Here is a 25,363-nt window from a genome sequence, read left to right as displayed (position 1 = left end):
ACGCATGGAAGACTACTATACAAATTGGAGCAGAATGGTATTAAGGGTAAGTTGCTACATTTGATAAAAGGTTGGATGAGTGGGAGAAGACAGAGGGTGGTAATTAATGGGTGCTGCTCTTTGTGGACAGTTATTAGTGGAGTCCCACTAGGTTCGGTGTTGGGTCCACTGTTCTTTTGTATATTTATCAAGGATATTGATGAAGTTATATCAGGCTTAGTCTCGAAGTTCGCAGATGATATAAAGGTTGGCAGGGTTGTTAATGACAGTAATGGCAGTGTGCTACTGCAACAGGATCTAGAAAATTTGGGAAGATGAGCTGAGAAGTGGCAACTGAAGTTTAACATTGACAAATGCAAAGTACTGCATATGGGTAGAAATAATCCCAGAGAAATGTACCAACTGTGTGGTACTACACTTAGGGTGGTAGAAAATGAAAAAGACCTAGCAGTAATTGTGTAGTCGGATATGAAGTTTCCTGAGCGATGCATACAGGCTGCCATGGCAGGTCATGGGGGTTTTGTCAATGATATACAAGAATTTTGGTAGCAGGGAAAAGGAGGTGATTGTCCCTCTGTATAAGGCAATGGTCATGCCACACCTTGAGTACTGCATACAGGTCTGGACGCCTCATTTTAGGAAGTAAGTAGATTTGCTTGAACGTGTACAGAGAAGGGCAACAAGATTGTTGAGAGGAATGAAGGGATCCTATTACCAAGAGAGGCTTAAGTTCTGCAAATTACAATGGCCGGAGACTAGGCATCTGCAAGGTGATCTGATTGAGGTGTATAAGGCCTTGAATGGTTTGAGCATGCTGAATTCTGATGGGATTCTTCCACTTGTTCTGATTACAACCCTAAGGGGATATAAATTCAAATTGAGGAAAGACAGTGTAGAATAGATGTGCAGAAATTTGCCTTTAGCCAGCAGGTGGTTAATTGCTGGAACAAGTTTCCATCTGTCATGGAGGTTGATAGGTTCATTAAATTTAAGGAGGGTCTGGACAGACATTTGGAAGGAATTGTTTTGTAATTTTTTTGTCTGATGCTGCATATGCTCATACACTTGCTTTCTTGCACCACGTGACACTACTAATACTATTTGTCCCTATGTCAAATTACATTGAAGTTTAGAAGGAAACAAAAATTGGTTAAAAATAGAAAATTCTAAAACATTAGTAACTTTAAGGCTAAGCTCAAAAAAAGAAGTGCACCACACACTCCCCCATCTTATAAAATCATTATGTGCACGAAAACTAATCTTGAAAAATTAAAATGCAAGAAGCCAAGAGTCTAAACCAGTAGTTCCAACCTTTTTTGACTTGCGAAACACTTTCAACATAATATTTTTTTATTGCGAACCACTAAGCCTATATTTTCTAAAATCATTTAATAATTTTATTATTAAGTATTATTTATACTTTGTAAAGCAGTTATTATTCAATCCAAACTAGATTTCAAACGGGCTAAGAGTAGAAAACTTGCTTCTTGCCCTAATGGTAGCCGAGCTTTCTGATCTCTTACCAAAGCTATTGGCCACAATTTTTCTCATCTCTATTCCCACCTCTGTCAAAACCAGATGGTTCTGTTGACACATTAGCCAAAGATAAAGCTGACCTGAGAGCATCCTATTTTCCTTCCAACTCATGTATTGATGATCTTGGTAAATCACCTCAAACCATACTCAGAACACTCCATTCAGGTCTTCCATCAAAAGCATGTCAGAAGGATTTTGATGAATCTGATGCTAAGAAAGCTCCAGGTCCTGATGGTATTTCTCCACTTGTTCTCAAAACCTGTGCCCCTGAACTTACTCCTGTTTTGTGTTGTCTTTTTTCACTTTCTTATTCCAAAGGTGTTTTTCCTTCTGTTTGGAAATTTTCTCATATCCAGCCAGTTCCTAAAGTGTGACAAATCCCTTCCATCCAATTATTGTCCCATTGCAATTACTTCTACCCTTCCCTAAGTAATGGAGAAATCAGTTAACCTTCAACTCTAAAACTATCTGGAAATCTTTCATCTGATCAATGATCGCCAGTATGGATTCCGTCAGTGTCGTTCCACTTGTAATATTCAAGCTTATGTTACCCATCTATGGATAAATTCAATGGAAATGTTCGGTAAAACTCTTGCTCTTGACATATCGAAGGCTTTTGATCTTGTGTGGCATAAAGGTCTTCTAAATAATAAGCTTCTATCCTATGGTTTTCCAGCTGTTCTTTGTAATAGGGTATCCAATTTTCTGTCTAACCGCTCACTGTGGGTGATCGTAGACTGCTCTCTGTCTTCTGACTTCTCCACTAATGCTGGTGTTCCTCAACGTTCAGTTCTTTCCCGCACTCTTTTCCTCTTGTATATTAATGGCCTTCTTCCATTGATGGGAAATCCTATCCATAGTTTTGCCAATGATAGCACATTGCATTCAACTTTCCATTTTGAGAAACCTTGCCCTGCTCAAACAGCTTCAACTGCTCGAGTATCCACTAAATCTTTAAATGCTGATCTCTAGGTAATTCTCAATTGGGTCAAAGATAACTTAATTTCAATCCTTTTAAATTCAGTCCTATATTATATCTCGCAGAAAAGATCTTCTGCTCATATGCTTATCTTCGATTATGCTTCGATCTCTAGGCAAGATCTTGAGGATTACCCTGACTTCTAATCTCTCTCTTGGCGTAAAGCACATTAAAAATATTGCTTCCTCTGCATCTAAACAACTTGGTTTTCTCTTTTGCTCTTGGCATTACTTTTATCCCAAACAGTTGTTGACCTTGTAGAAATCGCAAATCCGGCCTACCATGGAATATTGTTCCCACATCTGGGGCGGTACTCCCCAAAACCATTCTAAGGCTTCTAGATTCCATTCAAAAGAGGGCAATTAGGTTAATTAATGTCTCATCTCTAACAGAATCTCTCCACTTTCTGTCTCATAGACTTTCTGTTTCTACTGCATGCCTTTTCTATAAGACACTTCTGGGCACTATTCTTCTGAATTGGTTTCTATAATTCCCCGCTCTCTTTTTCAAACCAGTTCGGACACATGCTGCAACCAGTGAACATCCTTTTACTGGTTCAAACTCACAGAACCAATTTTTCTTCTTCCTCATTTATTCATTAAAATTCTCTTTTCTGGAACAACCTTCAAACGTATTTCCTGAAAATTACAGTCTACAGAAGTTCAAGTCTAATGTCAAGTATCTTCTTTCATCTTTTCAACCCCGTGCATGGTTAATAAGTACTATAGGTCCGAAAAAAAAAAGTACCTATATATAACAATGGTCCTTGAGAATGAAAAAAAAATTTAGTATCGTAAACATATTTATTTAACATGATATACTATAAGATAGTAAACTAATTATAAGGAATTGTGGGAGATGTGATTTCTTTCTTTGGAAATTCTTTTCTTTTCATTTTACTTTATTGTTTATTATTAGTTATATTTTGTAGTTTAGAATAATATACCTATGTAAATTTAAGCAGACACCATTACAGAATTAGTGTGAACGACCGGTTGGGAACTGCTGATTTAAACAATAGACTTTCGAGGACATTCATAATCTGTTGGCTAGAGATACGAGTAGAGATGGAGTTTAAAAAGAGTTCAATAATTCCCATGATGCTTTCGCTCAGACATGTGCGAATGTAATGTGGCTGAGACTCCATATTGGAGAGAGATTGATCGCCGATTTTGCATTCAGTATTTCAAACGAAGTGTTATGGCAGAACCACTATTGCTAGTGTTTCTTATAACAGTAATTTATAATTGGACTTTAATTTGATTATGGTAATAGTGGAATCAACTGAGGAATTATGAGCCAATACATATTGTATAAGCTCAGTACTTGATTGATTTGTCCTAAACCTATTGTGCTGGTAATACACACGTTTGTTCGCTGTTTTTGTTGAATCGTATTTTGTTTTTGTGGATTATATAGCAAGTGTCACAACCTGATTGACATTTAATAAGATTTGCTATGTTGTTGATGTCCTGTGTTTGATATTCAGGCAATTCGACTTTACGTAAATTTTTTCCGGCTAGTGCAAACTTTAAAAAATCATGGAAACGTATTTTGCATTCTTAAGAATACATGGAGGTATTGTGAAAATATTATAATGTGAACCCAATAGCACAGCACATTGGGGTGTGTGTTTTTTTGGTAATTCGTTCCAAGATCTTGGAAGCTAAAATTTTTGCTAAATAACTAAGCTATTTATCTCTCTAAAAGGTCATTTTCATCGTTATAAGAATCAATTTTGAATGCTTTTGTGATATTTTTCTCACTACAATAAAACAATTTGTACTTTCCGGTTTATTGAGCTTTTCTGTTAGTGCGTCTAATTATAAACAGGTGGTAAACGCATTTATAATTAGATGTGCTGGATGATCCTGATAACTGGAATTATTTGGATTTTTATGTTATTGTGGTGAAATGTGTTTCCCCCCTTCACTGAAATCTTCAATCATATAAAAAATATAAATAAATTTTCAGAATCTTCTCTTCATTGCTATTCACTTATTGCAATGGTGAAGGGAAAGCAATCAACGGAAAGTGCAAGTGGTGGAAGTGTTAGGAAACCAAACAAAATTGATTTAGAAATGAAGATGAAAATGATTAAGAAATACAAAACAGGACAAAGCTTGTCATCTATTGCACCGGAATTTTGTCTCACTGCTTCAACAGTGAATGCTATTTTAAAGGACAGTGATCATATAAAAGAACATGTTAAAGTATCAACACATTTAAGTTCAACAGTGATCACAAAACAGCATTCAGGTGCTATATCGAAGGTGGAAAAGGTAATATGGATAGAAAATCAGATTCAGAAGCGAGTGTTCCTCAACGTTCAGTTCTTTCCCGCACTCTTTTCCTCTTATATAAACTACAGTACGGCAAACTCCAAACCAAGTTCATGGCAAGCAAAGGGTGGTTTAATAGGTTCAAGCATCGCTCTAGCTTCCACAACATTAAAGTATGCAGTGAAGTTGTCAGTGACGATTGTGCAGCTGTAGAGAAATTTTGTGATGTGTTGGGGGAAAAAACCCTTCTAAATCTCCACAGCCCTCAACTTCTGCAGTGGTATACTTATCAGCTGGAGGGAGAGTTATTTTGGCAACGATGCTCGAAAGGTAAAACTTATTGACGTTTATGTCCATCTCCTCTCTCTTTTTGTAATTTTTCCTGCACATGAGATAAAAAACTGAATAACTCTATTTACATGTTCGCTGAACATTTGTTTTTTGCTTCAATCAAATTCAGCATGCATAGTTGCGAGTACTGCATAAACATTTAGGGAAATTCCGACTTATGTAGAGTTCTTTGGAATGCAACCCTTACGTAAGTCAGGGAGTGTCTGTATATATGTATCTTTATATTTATTGAAAAAGGCTCTCAACTTATTGTAGGAAAAGAATATTAATTTGATATCCGTGCTTGCAAATACTTTACAAAGTTGTCTGGTAAATTGGTTATGGTAAGGAATGTAACACGAGTGGCTTGTGTGTAATTTCTGCAAGTGTTATTGTTACGAGGATCATTGATGTTGTTTGTGCATACGCTAGTGTGTCATGGATTAGCTGTACAAGATATTGTCTGACTTTAAGCCTAAGGACTTAGTCTCAAAGTTACTGTTTTTGAATTTTCTATTTTTAATCAATTTATGTTTCTAACTTCTTTTACCTTCTAAACTGCAATGTAATTTGACATATGGATAAATGAGGTAAGTACCGGAAAAATAAGCCTTTGCTAGAATATTGAATTGAGCAGTCAAAAATGGTAATTTAAGATTTATTATAAATTCTTATTTATCATATTACCCCAATATTTTAATGATAATTATAATACCTCAGCCGTTTCACCAATGCTTTTCAATATTCATTCAATTTTCCCAGATGGATGCTGACATAACTAATACGAAACGTGAGTATACTAAAATGTCTTGCTAACAACGTGATAACAAATTTCGCTTGTGTTTGTACAAGAGATACATGTAAAAAATATCCATATATTATTCATCAAACTTCGGTTGCAATTATTAGACGTGAACTAGGGAATAGATTCCGTGACAAATATAGATTTTTGCAGCTAACACATTACACTAGGTTCTGTCTTAAAAGGAAAATGCCAGTCCAAGCATGGTCTGGGTTTATGAATTTTAGCAACACGCATATTAATGGTGCACAACACACAGTAATTGGTAGACATGCTAGGAAATGAAACGTCCTTACACATAAACCCCACACCTGTCACACATCATCAATCATTAATCTGTCGTCAAAAATGATTTCTTCTGCAGAGTTATCCGGTATCGAGTATGGTTTTAATTTCACTGTTAGCAACAACCAATATCCTATAAGTCAGCATAGTCAAGTTGCAAATAAAATGAGATAACCACCGTGACAAACAACGGATAATGCACAAGACAAATGCTATCATTAAATCATGCTTAACAGCACAATATAACACAAACAAACAACAGATTTGCATAAACTCCGGAAGAACACAGGCATAGTTGTCCAAAAGGCCGAGACACCATCGTAATTTTAGACAACACATACAGAAGTTCGCAGTTTCCTGAGGAGACTCAGAGCGAATAAATAGATAAACTTGCATACACTACAAAACATTGTTATTCGAAATAACATATTACCGCATATGTTTGGCATTGTAAAATTACATAAAATAGAATATCCTTTACTACCCATTGTTCTTGGTTAAGATTATATCATCTTTAATGAAATTTGCAGAATTTAGGATACCAAGCATTTGAATGCATAAACACTGTTTTGATGTCGGATAACGACATACTAGATGACGTTGTTTCCCTTTACACCAACATGAACATAGATTACACATTACAAAAATTATACAAACTATTAACAATAGACAATACACTTTCAAGTCATACTACCCTGAACATTAATAGCATCTTGGAACTAGTTTCTATATTAATTAAAGCAAGACATTTCCAGTTTCAAAATGAAACATTTGAGAAAATTTATAGACTCCCCATGGGATTAGGTATTTGACTCCCCTTTCTGAGATTTATTTAGCTGCAGTACAAAACCAAATACTTTAGCCTTCCCTCCTGGAAGACTTAAGCGTTTAGAGTATTACAATGTCTTACTAATTAGCAACAAAAGTATCATCGAAAACCTTTTAATAAAATTTAACTCAGTACATAACAGATTAAAATACACTCTCTAAACTTGACAAGCACAGATTATAGACTCAAACATTTTAGATTTTGATCCTTTATGATTCCTTCAGTACATAGTGAAGAAAGGAATCACTAAAGATACACTAAAATATTAGCTGATTTTACTCTGTGTACATCTTTGTTTGAAATCAATAAAATTTAATTGATAATATATAGTAAACTCCGCTATTCGCGGGGGTTACGTTCCTGAGAAATGCCGCGAATACCGAAAACATGAATACTGAGTTATGGCTCCCATAGTAATAAAGGGATTCCGTTCCAAAGTATGAAATATATAAGAAAAACTAGTCTAAAATTTTGACTATGTACATAGACAGTGCATAGTGAAATGCAAGCATATGGCATCGAAATGAAAATAAGAAACAATTTAATATTAAATGTAATATTTATTAGAAATTTCAAACCAGCGCCTTTGCTAGCTAAAAAATTTATCCCACCAGTGCTATCACCAGTTTCGCTTAAAGTATTGATAAAGGAGTTTTGCCTTTTCACGAATGATGAGTGAATTTAACGGAATTTTATTTTGAGTTCGGTCTTCTTTCCACAGATTTAAAGCTTTTGCCATTTTTTCTAATTTAACATCACGAGTTACAGAGCAAATGTTTGAAGCCATTAGCGCGTTTTCATGGACACTACGGCGGATTTTTTTCTTCCGATTTCTTGATTGATCGTACCGTTGACTCATTGATTTTATAATGTTTTGCCACTGAGGAGACACTTTCACCATTAGAAATTTTGTCTAATAACCCAATTTTATTCGCTAATGTCATCGCCTACTTTGATCTTTTCACATTTCCCTTGTTATTCGTAGCCATATTTTTCTACGGGTTAGAAAGAACTTGTCCACAATAAAGTCTGTTTTACGCTGCAAAACGGTATATTTATCACTTTTGTAAACATATCAATTTATAAATTGATATGCTTACAAAATTTATCAATTTATATCAATTTATAAATTGATAAATTTATTCAGTTTATAAGCATATAAATTAAAAGTAAACGGGAAACCTTCCATGACAAGTGCATAACACATACTGAACAAGGATTAGCGAGAAACATCCACGCTCGCGATTTCGTCACCCCTCTCCCCCCACCCACTGAGTACTGTTTTGACTGGGAAAGATAATTTTAGCTACTTTTTTTTTTTTTTTATGGCGGTAAATGTTCAAGGCACTTTAAAATTCACATTTTTTTAGGCTTAATTTTATATTAAATCAGCGACTGCAAATACGCAAAACCGCAAATACAGATACCGCGAATAGCAGGGGTTTACTGTACTTACTTGGAATTTGCAGGAAGAAGTGTTTTAATTTAATTTAATTTTAATTATCTCTTACTTTTGCATAATGCAACTCAAAGATTTCCTTTAAAAGAAATATATAGCTTTAGTTTTGGACATTTTGATGATATTAACACTGATGCCATATTATAGCAGAAATAACTTTAATACTGCTTTGGACAAAATCTCTCTTTGATTTGAAGACCCGTCATCTTCTGGCAAAAGTGACTGTTGCTTTTAAGTAGCTGCAATGTTTCTCTCTCTCCTATAGCCATGCAGTTTGTTGCTCTTATGTTGTAATTTTAGAGATTTTGTTTCTTCCTTCCTTCATAGAACTGAGCGCATTCGTTTCAAGTAGCTATGTATTCTCTAAGCTCTCTGTAAATAAAGTCCATAATAATAATGAAGGTATTTCTGTTATAAAGTGGTGCTACTATTAGCATCTATAGCAGTATTTAATTATTTTTATAAAGTCAGCATATCTTTTTTTTTTTTTTTTTTTCCTAATGCTTTTTGATGTTTAACTTGTTTTTTCCTCCCCTTCCAGGGTGGTTATCCTCCTGTGTATTGTAATGGCCATGCTAATGGATTTAAACATAACACAGTAGTAAATGGACATATGCCGACTGGTAATGGTAACACTCAGAAGTTTAATATACACATTACAGAAAATCCTCAGGTAATTTTCAGAATGTTTGAAATAGAACTGTAATTTATGATAATTCTCTCTCCTCACCCCCCCCCCCCCAAACCATGTCAGGATTTGATGTAACAGAAATTGAAAAAGAGGATTATGCAACGGCTCTTTTGAAAAAAATCCAACATTGTCATCTTTTGTTTGCCCTTGCTGTGCCTTTCCTTTTATAATTTCTCTTTTAGCCTGTACATCTGGAGTATTTCCTGCTCTGTAGTGAATGCCCTTTGTGTCATGAAATTTTTTTAGATTTTCACAAGATGAAATAGCTTCTGACATAGTAATAGTTTTGTTGTATAACAGCATCAATGATTGTAAGACCTTTAACAGCATCAGTGGTTTCACAGTCCACTGAAGTTTAATAAACGTTTTTATCACATTCAGTCCCATCACATAATGCACAAAATCACTTTAAAATCACTCTTTAGATGCATGAAATCCAAATTTTGCCTATAGGATAACGTGCCACTGCAAGAAACCCACTTTCAGTATCTGGAATCCTCGTTAAATTTTAATTCTGGCAAAATATTATGCTAATACCATTCTAAAAGGCCCCTCCATAGCCAGGTGGGAAGGAGCAGCAGTGCATAGCACACGCTTCTTGATTAGACTGGGGTTCGAGCCCGTCACCATCAAACACGAAGGATGCGGAAAGGTCAGAGAATAACCACCGCATATTCCCGAGCAATATGGCCTTAGTTGCTAATGCTCCTAAAAAAATCAAATAATAATAACAACCATTCTAAAACTGTGGTTTTTATCTTATCCCATCCACATGAAATGCACTGCACTACATCCTTCAAAGGGATTTTTTTTTTTTTTTTACTGTTCACAGCTGAATGGATCCTCAAAAGTTTTAGATTTTTCTCATAAATTCACTTTGATAATGACATTTAAAATGAATTATGTATTGATCCACTCCTTGATGTGTTTCTTTTGGATTTTGAGTAGAACAGGTATCCAACAACAGTAGCATTTTATTTTCAGGCAACTCAACTCTGAAGTGATACCTTACCTCAGGTACAAAATGAGTATTAAACCACTAACCACAATTGTCTTCGGCAGTCAAAGCACATTTATTTGAATTGAAAATCATCTGAAAAATCTTAATACCTTGAGTTTTAGTCACTTTTCCCTTTTTTTTTTTTTTTTATGAAAATCCCAAACACGAGATGTATTAGAACCTATAATACTTAGTACCGTGCTTGGGTTGGAGGTTGAGAAGATGAAAGAAGATATTTGTTGACATTAGACTTAAACTTCTATAGACTGTAATTTTCAGGAAATATGTATGAAGGAAGATTGTTCCAGAAAACGGCAGTGGAATGAATAAACGAGCAAAATGAAAAGTTGGTTTTGTGAGTTTGAAGTCGGACAGTAAATGGATGTTGGCTGGTGGCAGCACATGTTCGGACTGTTTTGAAAGTGAGAGCGGGAATTATAGAAGCCAAATCAGAAGAACAGTGCCTGTGGAAGTATCTGTAGAAAAGGCATGAAGCAGAAACAGTATGTCTATGAGACAGAGAGTAGAGAGACTCTATTAGAGATGAGTCATTAATTAACCTAATTGCCCTCTTCTGAATGGAATCTAGAAGCCTGAGAGAGGTTTGGGGGGCACCGCTCCAGATGTGGAAACAATATTCCATGGTAGGGCGGATTTGCGATTTGTACAGAGAGAACAGCTGTTTGGAAGAAAAGTACCGTATTTCCCTATGTATAAGAGCACCTTTTTTCTAAAAATTTGGGGTCTAAACACTGGGTGCATCTTATACAGTGGTCGTACATTTTTTTTACTTGCATTTCGCGCTTGTTTTCTTTGCGCTCATTGTTTCGCACTTGGTACTGGTATATTAGGTTACGTTTTGCCACGTTCTGCCCAGAAATGGCTCAGAAAAGATTTTTGTACAGTACTGAATTCAAGTTAAAAGTGAATGGAAATCGTGCTGCTGAACTTAAATTTGGTCCTCCTCCAACTGAGAAAACATCCAAGACTGGCTACGGGAAGAAGAAACCCTACTGAAAATGCCATGGCAGAAGAAGGCCATTAAGGGCAAGTCAGCAAAATGGCCTAATTTAGAGGGGGAATTGAAGATATAGATTGAGGAGCAAAGGGCAATTGGAATTCCTGTGTCCACAAAGATGGTTCAGCATGAGGCAAGAAGAATTGCTGATGAAAAAGAAGTTAGTGATTTCAAAGGAGGACACAATTGGTGCTTCAGGTTCATGAAACGGAATGGGCTAAGCATGTGTACACGCACCAGACTTGCCCAAAAGATGCCTGAAAGCTATGAGCAGAAGGTCCTTGAATGTCATCGTTTTGTCATTCAATGTCGGAAGACACATCAGTTTGAGTTGGGACAGATTGCAAATATGGACAAGTCCCCCTTCAATTTGATGTCCCAAGTAACAGAACTGTTGATAAGAAGGGGGTGAAAACTATAACTGTGGAGACAAGTGGACATGAAGAGCCATTATACAGTTGTTCTAGGTTGTTGTGCCGACGGAACCAAGCTGCCTCCTATGCTGATTTTCAAACGCAAAACAATGTCAAAAGAAGACATTCCTCGAGGAGTGATTGTCCACGTTCATGACAAGGGTTGGATGGATCAGGATGTGATGAAGATCTGGTTTAAGAAAGTTTGGAGCAGGAGACAAGGTGGGCTCTTACACAAACCTGCCCTATTGGTGCTTGATCAGTTCAGGGCACACATAACAAAAAATACAAAGAAGATTGCTGCAGAGCAAAAAACAAAAATTGCCGTCGTACCTTGACATCCCAGCTCCAACCACTTGATGTCAGCATTAACAAACCCTTCAAAGCTGACATGAGAGACGAATGGAACCAATGGATGAAGTCTTCTGGGGACAATTTGACACCAGCAGGAAGAGTGAAGAAACCAACTATAGGAAAAGTTTGTACCTGGGTGAAAAGATCTTGGGATAATATCAAGATTGAGATCGTTGTGAAGTCATTTAAGAAGTGTGGCATTTCAAATGCCATAGATGGAACTGAGGACGAGGCAATATATGAAGACAGTGATTCGTCATCAGACACAGATGAGGAAAAGCTAATGGATGGGAGTTTTGACAGTGATGAGTTGTATGAATTTTATGATGAATAAAACTTGAGTTCAATAACTTTATGTAATAGATTTTTTTTTTTTTTTTTTTTTTTTTTTCAAATTTCGGGCCCCAAAATTAAAGTGCATCTTATACATGGGGAAATACGGTAACTCTGAGAGCGAAAGAGAAAATCAAGTTTTAGATGCAGAGGAAGCAATATTTTTAATGTGCTTGTGCCAAGAGAAATTAGAAGTCAGGGTAATCCCCAAAAGGGATATATCATTTTACCTGGAAATCAAATCATCACTAAAGATAAGCATAGGTGCAGAAGAATCCTTTTTGCAAGAAATAAGACAGGACTGAATTTTAGAATTGAAATCAACTAAGTTGTCTTTGCCCCACTGGAGAATTACCTGGAGATCGGCATTTAAGGAATTGGTAGCAGATATTCGAGCAGTGGAAGCTGATTGAGCAGGGCGAGGTTTCTCATACTGAAAGTGAATTCAATGTGCTATCATCAGCAAAACTATGGACAGGATTTCTTGTCAATGGAAGAAGGTCATTAATATACAAGAGGAAAAGAGTGGGGGGGAAATAATTGAACCTTCAGAGACACCAGCATTTGTGAAGAAGTTAGAAGATAGAGAGAGAGCCATCTACCCTCACCCTCAGTGAGCGGTCAGAGAGAAAACTGAATAACCAATTACAAAAAACAGTTGGAAATCCATAGGATAGAAGCTTATTATTTAGAAGACCTTTATTCCAAACATGATCGAAAGCCTTTGAGATGTCAAGAGGAACTGTTTTGTGTTTCGCTGAATTTTTCCATTGAATTTGTCCATAAATGGGTAACATAAGCCAGAATATCACCAGAGGATTGACACTGACGGAATCCATACTGGTGATCATTGATCAGACAGAAGGTTTCTAGATAGTTTAAGAGTTGGTGGTTAGCTGACTTCTCCATTACTTTAGAAAGAATAGAAGTAATTGCAATGGGATGATAATTGGATGGGGGGGATTTGTCAACCTTTTTTGGAACTGGCAGGATATGAGCAAATTTCCAAGTAGAATAAAAAAGTGAAAAAAGGTTGCAAAGAACAGGAGTAAGTTCAGAATTGCAAGTTTTGAGAACAAGTGGAGAAATACCATCAGGACTTGTAGCTTTATTAGCATCAAGATTGGTCAAAATCCTTCCGACATCCTTTTGTCGGAAGACCACAGGAGACATTGAATGGAGCATGCTGGAAATGGTGGGAGGTGTTTTACCAAGAGCTTTATTCTTGGCTGAAGTTACAATAAAACCATCTGGTTTTGATAGAGGTGGGCAAAAGATGTGGCCAGTAGCTTTGGCAAGAGACCAGAATGATCTGCTACCATTAGGGCAAGAAGTAAGTTTTCTACTCTTAGCCTGTTCAAAATCTAGTTTGCACCGATTGATAACTGATTTACAATTGTTGCAAGCTCTGGTGTATGCAGAAAATGAAACTGCCGAATTGGAAACAAGCCAATTACAGTATGCAGCATTCTTTTCTTGAACAGCCTTAGCACATTTATCGGAAAACCAAGGTTTAGATAAAGGATGAGATTTTAAGGTGGTGTGTGGAATAAAGGATTCCATTCCTGCAAGAATAATTTCACTGACATTATCTGAGCAAACGTTGACATTGGGAGTTTTGAAACAGTAATCCGACCAAGGAAAAGAAATCTCGCAGGTCAACCCATTCTGCGTTCTTGTAATGCCAAACAACATGAGGTTGGGAATAGCCATGAGATAAAGGCTCCATTGGAGAAGAGACAATCACCAAGTTGTGATCTGAGGTGCCTAATGGACCACTCAGTTCGATTTTATACTTAGAAGGGTTGTTTGTGAGAAAAAGAGCAAGTGTGTTGGCTGTGTAGTTGGGATTGTCCAGTATTCTGGTAGTTAAATGAACAATCTGTGCAAGGTCATTAGTAATTGCAAAAGCCTCAGCATCTCGACCTGCTGGGTCGGTGTGACTAGAAAACGGGAGCCAGCTGGAGTTGTGAACATTAAAATCATCAAGGAAAATTGCCTCACTGTTAGGAAAGTTGTACTGGAGAAAGTCAAGTTGCGAAGAGAGGAAGTCAAAGAGCTCCAAGTGATTAGTGGAGTTGGGAGACCGGTAGACACAACAGATGAATTTGACACAATGAGGCAGAGAGATTTTAAGCCAGAGAAGATCAAAGAGAGGAGATTCCAAATTGCCAAGTCTCTGACGAGGAATATCGGACTAGACATATGCATTAGTACCACCTTTGAGGCGAAACGAATCGTACAGCGAATAATTTGGGCATCTGAGATGAGCAGTAGTTGAATCAACCGATAACTGAGATTCTGTCAGAAAAGTACATGGAGTTTGGCAGACTGCAAGTGGAAATGGACATCGTTAAGATTAGAATTGAGACCACGTATATTTGTGAAATGAATTAGGAAGTGCTTAGGAGGTTTAGATCTTTTCTTTGATAAGCTTGCTCTATTAGTTTGACAAATCATGGTGTATTCAGTAGTAAGATAAAGTATGTGGGGGGGGGGGGTACATGCTGTATGAAGTAATGAAATTTTTGGATATGGCAAATACATGGTAAGAATATACTCAGATCTTAAACATAACATGGCCTCGACAATACTCCCTGCATACACACTTCTCGGATTCCCTCCAGTCACTAGCTGGCAAAGTAGAGGCAGCAAGATTACACACTAGCTGATCCAGAAGCCTCCTAGAGAGTTACCAATAGGTTTGGTCTGGTGTACTAACTAGCGGCCAGCCTGCCAACATCGTTTTAGTGCTGTACCCTCGAAATGTAAGGAAGTTGGATCTCGCCCCGGTGTTCATCATAACCTCAAAGGACATCAATCATACTGCATGATGGAAGAGATGGGGCAAGGTTGCCCGGAACTTTGCTCTGGTAACTAAACATGGGTTCCACCACTTCAAGCCTCCAATAAGCAAAGTGGTGGTATTTCACAAGTTGATGAGAGTCATCTACCACCTAGTATTGAATGGTAACACAGAGGTGGGGGGGTGGCATTCCTCCATGTGGTGTGGGCAACACGCTCGACCCCTGCTGATGTTGGTTCATACCTAGGTGGTCACCCACAGTGTGCTTCCACATGGGGGTTATACCTAGGATTACTAACAGTCTCACCATTGTGAAGGTGTAAGCAGAGGATTTGGCTGTTACAGACCATCCGGACTTCGCCGAAGTTAGGTCCACTTGACTTGAGTGTCACCCTAATATCAGTTCATTAGCATTTTAGATTCTCAGGTAGCAAGCACAGCTTATCTCTCACATCTGAGAGAATGTCTGTGACAGTCACTGTAGGTGGGCAGGAGCAGCAGTGCATAGCACATGCTTCTTGATTAGACTGGGGTTTGAGCCCGTGACCACCAAATACGTAGGATGTGGAAAGGTCATGGAATGACCACTGCATATCCCCGGATCAATATGGCTTTAGTTGCTAATGCTCCTAAAAACCAAATAACAAATAAACCAAGAAGGTGTCCCACAAGGGTCAGTACTTGGCTACTCTTGTTTTTTTACTTAGGCTGAACACTATAACCCAATACTGCCGAATTATACATGTACGCCGATGATCTCACTCTATCTTGCTGTTTAAAAAATATTCATACTATTGATAGGCAGCTACAACTCTCCATAAATAAGCTTGAAATATGGACACAGCAAAATGTTCTTGTTGTTTTGGTTTTTAGGAGCATTAGTAACTAAGGCCATATTGCTCTGGGAATATGTGATGGTCATTCCCTGACCTTTCCCATCCTTTGTATTTGGTGGTCACATGTTCGAACCCCGGTCTAATCAAGAAGCGTGTGCTATGCACTGCTGCTCCTACCCACCTGGCTACGGAAGTGCCACAGCAGAATGGATATCATATGTCAGAACAAAAAACAGTTGCAATTCACTTCCGCAAAAAACGCAAGCTGAATCCAGAAGTGGAACTTTGGCTAAAGAACCACATGATATCTCTCACTAGTAATCTTTGTTTCCTAGGTTTAATGTTGGATACCAAACTTAACTTTGTTTCTCACGTAACATATCTCCAAACTGTTTGTTTAAAGAAACTAAATATTCTTCAGTCCATTTCTGCCATGAAATGGGGTGCCGATAGATACTCTCTTCTACACCTGTACCGTGCTTTTATCAGGTCTCGCTTAGATTATGGAGCTGTTGTCTATGACTTGGCTAGGAAAAGTGCACTAACTGGCCTGAACACCATCCAACACAGTGCCCTTCGTACTTCCTAGGACCCTTTAGAACATTCCCTGTCCAGAGTCTGTATGTAGAGGCATTATGAACCTCCACTTCATCTTAGAAGGAAAATGCTGCTCCTTATACCGCCAAAATTCAAAGCCTTCCAGCCCATTCTGTTCGACCATTGCTTCTCAACCCCGATTGGTTCAAGTTCTACAACAGCAAAGTTACTGAAAATAGACCCACTGGTATTCAATTAAAAGAATTGATACACGCCTGAGACATAAATTTTGATAATATGCTTCAAGAGAATGATGTACCTGATCCACCCTGGTCTGTATCGCTCCCTCATTGTGATACCTATTTTCAGCAATAGGGATAGAAATCCGTGGCAGATGAAAGTATTAAACAACTACATAAAGGCCATGCCCTGAACAATGCTCGATGTTGTATAATATATACAAATGGTTCAAAAACAGACTGCTGTTGGTGTGGTGGCTGGCTTGTCCTCTTTTACAGTTTCCATATCACTACCAGTTGAATGTAGCAGTTACACTGCAGAATTATATGCAATAAAATTAGATCTAGAGAATATAAACACTTTCCACAATACTAGCAGTATAATATACACAGATTTCATTGAGTGCAGTGTCTGCATTAGACAATAAATTTTCAATATCGCATCCCATCATAAAACAGATTTTTTCCTGCTTAAACCACCTACGAAGTAAAAATCATGCATTGATATTTTGCTGGATCCCAGGGCATTCTGGTATCACAGGTAATGAGAAAGTAGATCAGGCAGCCAGACAATCAACCAGTACAATACCATCACATTACCAAGTACCATATACACTGGTGTTCAAAGAAAGAGCATCACCTAGGAATTTCCACATTTCTAACCCTTTTTTGCAATGGTATGTTACATTAATGACTAGCATCACAAATATAAGTATAAACAAAAGATATTTATTAATATTTAAGGAAAAGCTAAGTAATATTTGACAGATGCTCTCAAAATATTCCAAAATGATCATTTGCAACCTTTATACAACAGTTTTGGTAAACACGACAATTATGGCTGAAATGTTATCAGAAGCTCTCAATTTGCTTCAGTTTAGCATTCTAAATGGAAAACAAAATGAAAATTTCACCAGGTGCAAACTAATATTTAGTTGAACTGCCTCTGGCCCTGGTGACAGCAGCACACCATCGAGGCATTGACAAGATCAATTTATGAAGATAATCAACTGATAGTTTGTGGTTCCAAACACGAATTATGGCTTCCTGAAGTTCATAAAGGATCTTTGGTTTCTTTCTGGCAACTGCAGATTCCACACAATGCCAACAGTTTTCTATAGGATTTGGGTCCGGGCTGTTTCCTGACCAGCTAAGAGTTGTAATGGACCATTCTTCCAACCATTTTTTCACCAGTAACAAAAGTAATCACATTACTGTCGAACCTCTAATGCAGAAATGAAGATAAAGTAACTACATAAGTGCCTACTTTCACTTTTCTCCCGATGACAAGGAGCAGAGTCGTCCTGAAAGAGGCAGTTACTTGGCAGGTTGAAATGGTCTGTAATGATTGGCAGCAATTTGCCTTCCAATATAGCCAGGTATGCATTGGCATTTACAGAACCTTTTATAAACTGCAGGTGACCTACTCCATGATACGAAATGCACCCCCGTATCATTTGACTGGTAGGGAATTTCACTGTAGACACCATACAGTCTGGATGGTATTCTTCACCACGTCTATGCAAATCATTTGTCTCCCATCAGAGCCATCTAGGTTGAATTTCTTCTCATCCAAGAAAATAACTGACTTCCCCTGCTTGGGGTTCCATTTGACATGCTCCTTACACCAAATTAATCAGGCCTTTTTCATTTTTTGTGTGTGTGTGGGGGGGGGGGTTTCTTCTTAGGACGACGATCTACAATTCCATTTTTGAAGAGGCATCCTCTGACTGTTACTGCACTTGCTACCACTCCTGTATGTTCTTCTCATTCTCTTTTCAGCTCAGACGAAGAAGCTTTATGGTTTTTAAGGCACAAGCACTTCAAAACGAGTCCTGTTTAGGCATAGAGACTTGTTTGCGTCCGGTTCCTTTTTTCCTATCAGCAGAACCAGTATTCTTGAGTTTGGAAAGAAATCTACTCATTGTCAACTGATTACAAGTAAGTCTATAAGCAATGTGATGGGAAGAACATACTTCCTCACATAAAGCAACAATAACACTCTTTTATCGTTGGGTCAACTGCACATAACTCCATATCCTGACACAAGCAAGGAAGGACTGCAATTCTTGCAGAGTGTGCTTATATAGCTGAAAGTAACAGCTGATGTATTAGATCATCACCTATGCATGTCAATCTTATCTTATGCAATCTGTAAGAAATATTTCCATATACTTATGTTATTCCGGATGACAATTACAATTTTAAGGGGTGATGCACTTTCTTTGAACACCAGTGTATAGATTATTTGAAGCGCATTAAAAAATCTATACTTTTCAGTGGTCTGAAATCTGGAGGTCACAAACAAATAATAAATTGCTCGAAATCAAAAAGGAACCAGCACTGTGGAAATCTAGCTTCAGGCAAAACAGACAGGAAGAGGGACATCCTCCTTGATGCACTCATTGTACATTACTATTCCCATATCTGAAAAAATACTTTCCTTCACCGTCACGACTGCAAGAGCCTCTATCACTCGCCCATATTATTGGAAATAATGCAAATTTAAGTGAACTATTTACCTTTCTTAAGCAGATACAAATATATGATTTTCTATTATGACAAATTGGACCAAATTTTTATATAAAAACATGTCATAGGAATAAGCACATTTTGGCCCAGTTGCCCTTATGCCCAAAAACACCAATACCAATACACACCTTGGCTGTAGTTACCCTTGTTATGAAACTGCCACCACAACATTTCAGTATTTCAGCTCTTGATATTGGTGCAAAGACGATTAGTCAGCCCTGGCTTTGCCCATTGACTTAGTTCATTAGAAATTTGATAACTTGATTCAGTCTTTGACCTGTATGATGCAAGTCACTGAATCGACTTGCTTACTAGTCATCGCTAATTCATAACCTCCTTCATTGCTGAAAAATGAATACATGACACTCTCCAAAGATGCTGGCATTTGTTTAGAAAGTTATAGAGTGTAGAGGTGGGAATTTCTCTAAGCATTTAGACAAAGGTGGAAAGGGTAATTTCTTAACTACATTGTGACATTGGTCCATTACATACACACCAGGGAATAAACAGGCAAGTATGAAATGACATTACCATTCTCAAGAAAATTTCAAAACACAGAAGTATGCTTGTAAGGTCATGATTTTGGTCTTTGGGAACTCTGGCAGATTAACTTGTGAATATTTTTTTTCTGCATGATGTCACAATAAATATCCAGTATTATTCTGATCTCATAACACACTGAGGGTAGAATTTAGGAGGAAAATGTCTTAAAATTGATCCTTTCCCCTTAATTTTACAATCTACAATCCTGCATCATTCTTCTTCACAACAATGCCCTGTCCCATACCATTGGTTAAGGCTATCTCCACACTGGGTTTGGATTTTCCAGATCCTCCTCCTTCAGTCTAAACACGTTCCCTTCAGATTTCCACCTCTTTGGACAATTAAAAGAAATTCTGGAATGACAGAAGTTTGATAACGATGTGTGGCAGTGTAGTTATGTGTTCTCTAGTGTATACTCCCATGTGAATGGGAAAAGCATGTGTATATATAGGTGAGAATGTGTTAAGAAGACTGCTTAATTAATATTATACAGGTAAGATAACTGACATGATATGACCAAATTTGTTAGAGCTAAGGTGTAATAGTGTCAAAAGACCAAGCATTTAAATTTCTCATTTATGATGAGAGGTAATTAATTAATAAAGCACCAATCGTTTTCTTTGCGTGCATGTCTTTCTGAAATGAAGCAAGTTCATTTCTGTGAACATGCTCTGAGAGTTTAATTTGAGTAATATTCACAGCATTGTTCTGTCTAAATTATACCATCCATATGTGTTGTTAGTGGAGTTATTTTTATTATTTTTTTTTCAATTCCAGGATGCATGCATAGCAGCCACATAAATTGCATCACTGTAAATTTTCTCCAAAAATAAGCTTTAAAATAGTTGTCCCTGTTGCCTCATATTTGTTATACACCACTTATGCATTTTATTGATAAAAAAATAAATTGAAGAAAAACTGTTTAGACCAGTGTTTCTCAACCATTTTGTTGCTGTGGCACATTTCTAAAGACTACATATACTCATATGTTCACAAACGGGAAGTTATTTCTGTTTGGTATATTTAATAATACACTTATTTGTGTAGTATAGATGAACATAACTAGTACTCGGAATCAAAATGTGACGTCACATACCACTGGAAAGTGCTCAGATCGGCACAGCGTAAATAAATTAATTTTTTGTTTGAATTAATTTTTATTATAAAACTTGGATTTATTATTATTATTTTTTTTATTTGAATTTTCGTGACACACAGGTTGAGAAACACTGATTTAGACATTTATTTGCAAATAATTACAGAACTATACTGCAGGCCATGGGAATTACTTTTCATTGTGATCAGTGGTCGAAATTAACATTGTGTAATAATAAAGGGTGGGGAGCCCCAAAAAGGTGCAAAGAATTATTGCTTTGCACCTGTTTGGCATGGAGTATCATGTCAGATTCATTATATAATCACTGCTTAGTTCATAGTTTTACTAGAGATGAATAATGGTTTCTTGCTTGATGGCTTTTTAGCAGCGATTTTCTATCCCATTACATTCCAGCAGTGTTTAGTTGAGTTCAAATCGGAACTAGTTCCTGGCCATGATAAGGATCAGATATTGCAGTCTTGCATGAACCTCACTTAAAAAAAAAAAAAAAAAAAAGGAAGAAGTAAAACCTCTCAAAAAAAAAGGAGGAAGAAGAAGACTTTAAAAAAATAAGAGGATAAAACAGTGAATGCAGCTGTACAGAGCTATGTTAGAGAAAACAATTTTCTGTACTGTGAAAGAGATCTCTGATGATGGGCAGAAGAGTCTCCTTTAAAATTTGTGTAGTAGTCATTATTAACAGTACAACTTACAAAATGCATTCTGTCCACTCCTTTGCTTGTTATGCATCCCCAAACCAACCAGCCCAGTGAAAACTATACTGTTCATTAAATACAGTCAGGGTGATTATCTTTGATGTAGCTTTTACCATCCAATCTGGAGGTTAAATTTGGATTCAGCAGAGAATATTACAAATTAGCATTCTCAGTTGTCTAGTTAGTATGTTATTTGGTCATTTAGTTAATTTTATGATGCAACATCCCTTTAATATTACAGAATGATGATGCAGTGTTGCACTAGTTTTACAGGATGATATATTGGTTGCCTTGAGATGACAATTTTACCTATGGAGGAATTTAATTAAGGAATATATTGATATATACTTTTATTTCAGGAAAGCTTTTGATATTGTTGCACATAAAAGACTGCTGTACAAATTGTAACATTGCGGCAACATTACTGCTACAGATAAAGGGATGGTTGAGTTGGAGAAGACAGAGTGGCAATCAATGGACACTGCTCTTTGGGACTGATGTTATTAGTGGAAGCACCAAGGGTTCGGTGTTGGGCCCATTTTTTCTGAATTTAGTAATGAAATAGATAATCAGACATTAGCATTAGTAAAAGCACATGATGCAAGAAAGCAAGCTTATATAGCATCAGCCAAAAAAAAAAATCTTCTCATTTCACCCATCCACTCGCTCCAAATGTTTGTCTAGTTTTGCCTTGAATCTGTTTAAGCTATCAACTTCTACAACAACAAATCAAAGTTTGTTCCCACAATCAACCACCTGCTGGCTAAAACCAAACTTCTGCACATCTATCCTACAACTGTCTTTCCTCAATTTGAATTTATGCCCTCTCAGGCAATTATTCTGAGCAAGTGGAAGAATCCCATCAGCATTGAGCATGCTCAAACCATTCAAAGCTTTATATACCTGAATCAGATCACCTTGCAGGTGCCTAGTCTCCAAACACCGTAATTTGCAAAACTTAAGAGCAACCTTTTGTTCCATTCACTAATCTTGTTGCCCTTCTCTGTACTCATTCCAGCAGCTCTACATCCTTCTTAAAATGAGGCCTCCAGACCTGTATACAGTACTCAAGGTGCGGGCTGACCATTGCCTTATACAAGGGGATAATCACCTCTTATCCCTGCTAGAAAAATTCCTGTATATCATTGACAAGACACCATGAGCTACTCTTGTTTTATGAGCAGTGCAGACCATCTGCACTGCTCATAAAACTTCATATCTGCCTGCACAATTACCCCCAGGTTCTTCTCATTCTCTACCACTGCCAGTGTAGAACCACACAGTTGATACGTTACTCTGGGGTTACTGCTTCCCATATGCAGTACTTTACATTTGTCAATGTCAAACTTCAGTTGCCACCTCTCAGTCCATCTGCTCAACTTTTCTAGATCCTGTTGCAGCACTGTACTGTCATTAGTGTCATTGCTGCAACAGGATCTAGAAAAGTTGAGCAGATGGGCTGAGAGGTGGCACCTGAAGTTTAATGAAATAAATCCACTAATGAATCATTCCTTCATTACTGGAGTTCCTGCAGTAATGAAGGAATGCTGCTGCAATGCAATCTAGAAAATTTAGGCAGATGGGCTAAGAAATGGCCACCAAAGTTTACCATTGACAGATGTGGTTTATCATTGACAGATGGTACAGCATGTGGGTAGCAGTAATTCCTGAGCAATGTTTCAACTGTGCAATACTGCACCCAGGGTAGTGAAAAATGAAAAGAAACTGGGAATAATTATGCAGTCTGAGATGAAGTTCTCTGAGCAGTGTAGATAGGTTGCCAGGACAGCTCAGGGTTTTGTCAGTGATATACAGGAATTTTGCTAGCAGGGAGATGATTAATCCATTGTATAAGGCAAAGTCATGCCACATCTGCATACATGTCTGGAGGCCTCATTTTAGGAAAGATGTAGAGCTTCTGGAACAGGTACGGAGAAGAGCAACAAGATGTGAGGGGAACAAAGGGGTGCTACCCAAGAAAAGCTTCAGTTCTGGAAATTGCTGTATTTTAAGACTAGGCACCCATGTGGTGACCTGATTGAGGTGTTTAAGGTTTTGAATAGCTTGGGCAAACTTGGTGTTGATTCGATTCTTCTTGCTCAGACTGCACATGAAGGGTTGCAGAATAGATGTGTGGAGGTTTGCCTTCAGCTAACAGGTGGTTGATTGCTGGAGCAAGCTTCCATCCATTGTTGTGGAAGTGGGTAGGTTGAATAAATTCAAGGGAGAAGTAGGCAAACTATTGGAGGGGATAGATAGGTGAAATGAGAATTTTTTTTTTATTAGTTTTTTTTATTTTATTATTTATTACTAGGTGTTTTTTTATTTTATTTTATTTTTTTTTTTTTTTTGCTGATGCTGTGTGAGTTGCTTTCTTGTATCATTTGCCACTATTAATGCTAATATTATTCGTTATTCAATCATTGGGATATAGCATATTTAAATAAAATCCAAGGAAGTACTTGTTTTGGAAAGGGGGGGTGGATTAAACATTGAACAAAAACATTTATATGGTTATTGATGTGTTTTGTCAAAATTAAAAATTAGCTTAAGAATTAAAATAGCATAAAATGCAAATTGGCAGTGTACATAGTACTTGGGTAAATTTATTGGGAAAAAATATTCAGTCTTAGTATTTCCAGCGTTCTACAAAAATTTTTTATATATATATATTAAATTATTCTTATGCAAAAATTGATTAATAAGGTTTCGGTGCATATAATTTAGATTAGGTCATTATTATGTTTTTTTTTTTCCCTAATTGATATTTTTGCTTAGTTTTCAGCTGCAGAAGTTGATGGTTGTCTTCCTGTTCCAAAGAACCGTGTCCGCTATACAACATCTGACTGCAGAGTTAAAGAAAGATGGGGGGGAAATGGCAGTCATTTCCCACCTCTTTTACCAGATCATACAGGTGATAATCAAGCAGAAAGTTCTCTAAAAACTTCCAATTCTTCTGACCACATCTCAAATTTTGCAGTGGAAGAGGAGGAACAGGAAGAAGAAAAAGAGCCTGATTCACCAAGTGCTGTCGACTTTATGAAACATGACATTTTTTTAATAGAGACTGATGTTGCATTATTAGAATTGTCTGAAAGTGATGCATCAGTGCCACAGCCTTACAGCCAGCAAGAAAATGGTGATCACCATTCTCAGACTAATGTGCCATCCACACAAATCTCTCTTGCACAACCTCAGGAGCATACAAATCCAGAATTACGGCACCCAGACACATCGTCACTGCCTACAGACAGTATAACTGCATCCTCCTCTGCAGGCCCAAGCCAGTCATTTAATATATTGCCTCTGTAAACAGACAGTTTTCACCAACATTATCTGTCATTTTGACTCTGTTGTATAAACCTCTTTATCAGCCAACATGACTAGTAGTGGTTCCTCCTCTTGCTAATAGCAGTGCAGTGACAGTCAGATTTTGGAGGATCTACATGGTCTTTTGTATTTTTTCCTGTTCATTTTTCATTTTTTTTTTTTTTTCTTTCATTTTTTCATATTTCTTTTGACAGAAGCGGGTATTTTTATGGACTTCAATATTTATGTTATTAATAATGTACATACAATTTTATACTTCATTACTTGTATAACATACATTTATACTGTTCCCGATCCACCATGTATACGTATTTGAATTTTATCAGTTTTTACTTGTGTACCAGAACCTTCTAGAATCCCCTAGGTTGAGTAGACTGCCCTTGTTACATGTTAAAGCACAGAATCGGTTGATCGGTC

The 25,363-nt window shown here is 37.2% G+C and overlaps 1 protein-coding gene across 1 annotated transcript in view; it reads left to right on the top strand.

The window, feature by feature from the left end:
• Window positions 1-24,928, top strand: part of LOC150080206 (protogenin-like) — a 393,090-nt gene extending 368,162 nt beyond the window's left edge. Inside the window, exons 20-21 of the mRNA XM_090380644.1 lie at window positions 9,044-9,175; window positions 24,395-24,928. Of these exons, the coding sequence (XP_090236770.1) occupies window positions 9,044-9,175; window positions 24,395-24,928 (666 nt within the window). The remainder of the gene's footprint in view (window positions 1-9,043; window positions 9,176-24,394) is intronic.
• Window positions 24,929-25,363: the final 435 nt, after the last annotated feature.

The sequence above is a fragment of the Mastigoproctus giganteus genome, chromosome 9 (genome assembly GCF_048544385.1).
Source record: "Mastigoproctus giganteus isolate SK-2022 chromosome 9, ASM4854438v1, whole genome shotgun sequence".
Classification (NCBI taxonomy): domain Eukaryota; kingdom Metazoa; phylum Arthropoda; class Arachnida; order Uropygi; family Thelyphonidae; genus Mastigoproctus; species Mastigoproctus giganteus.
This window is presented reverse-complemented; position numbering and strand designations above follow the sequence as displayed.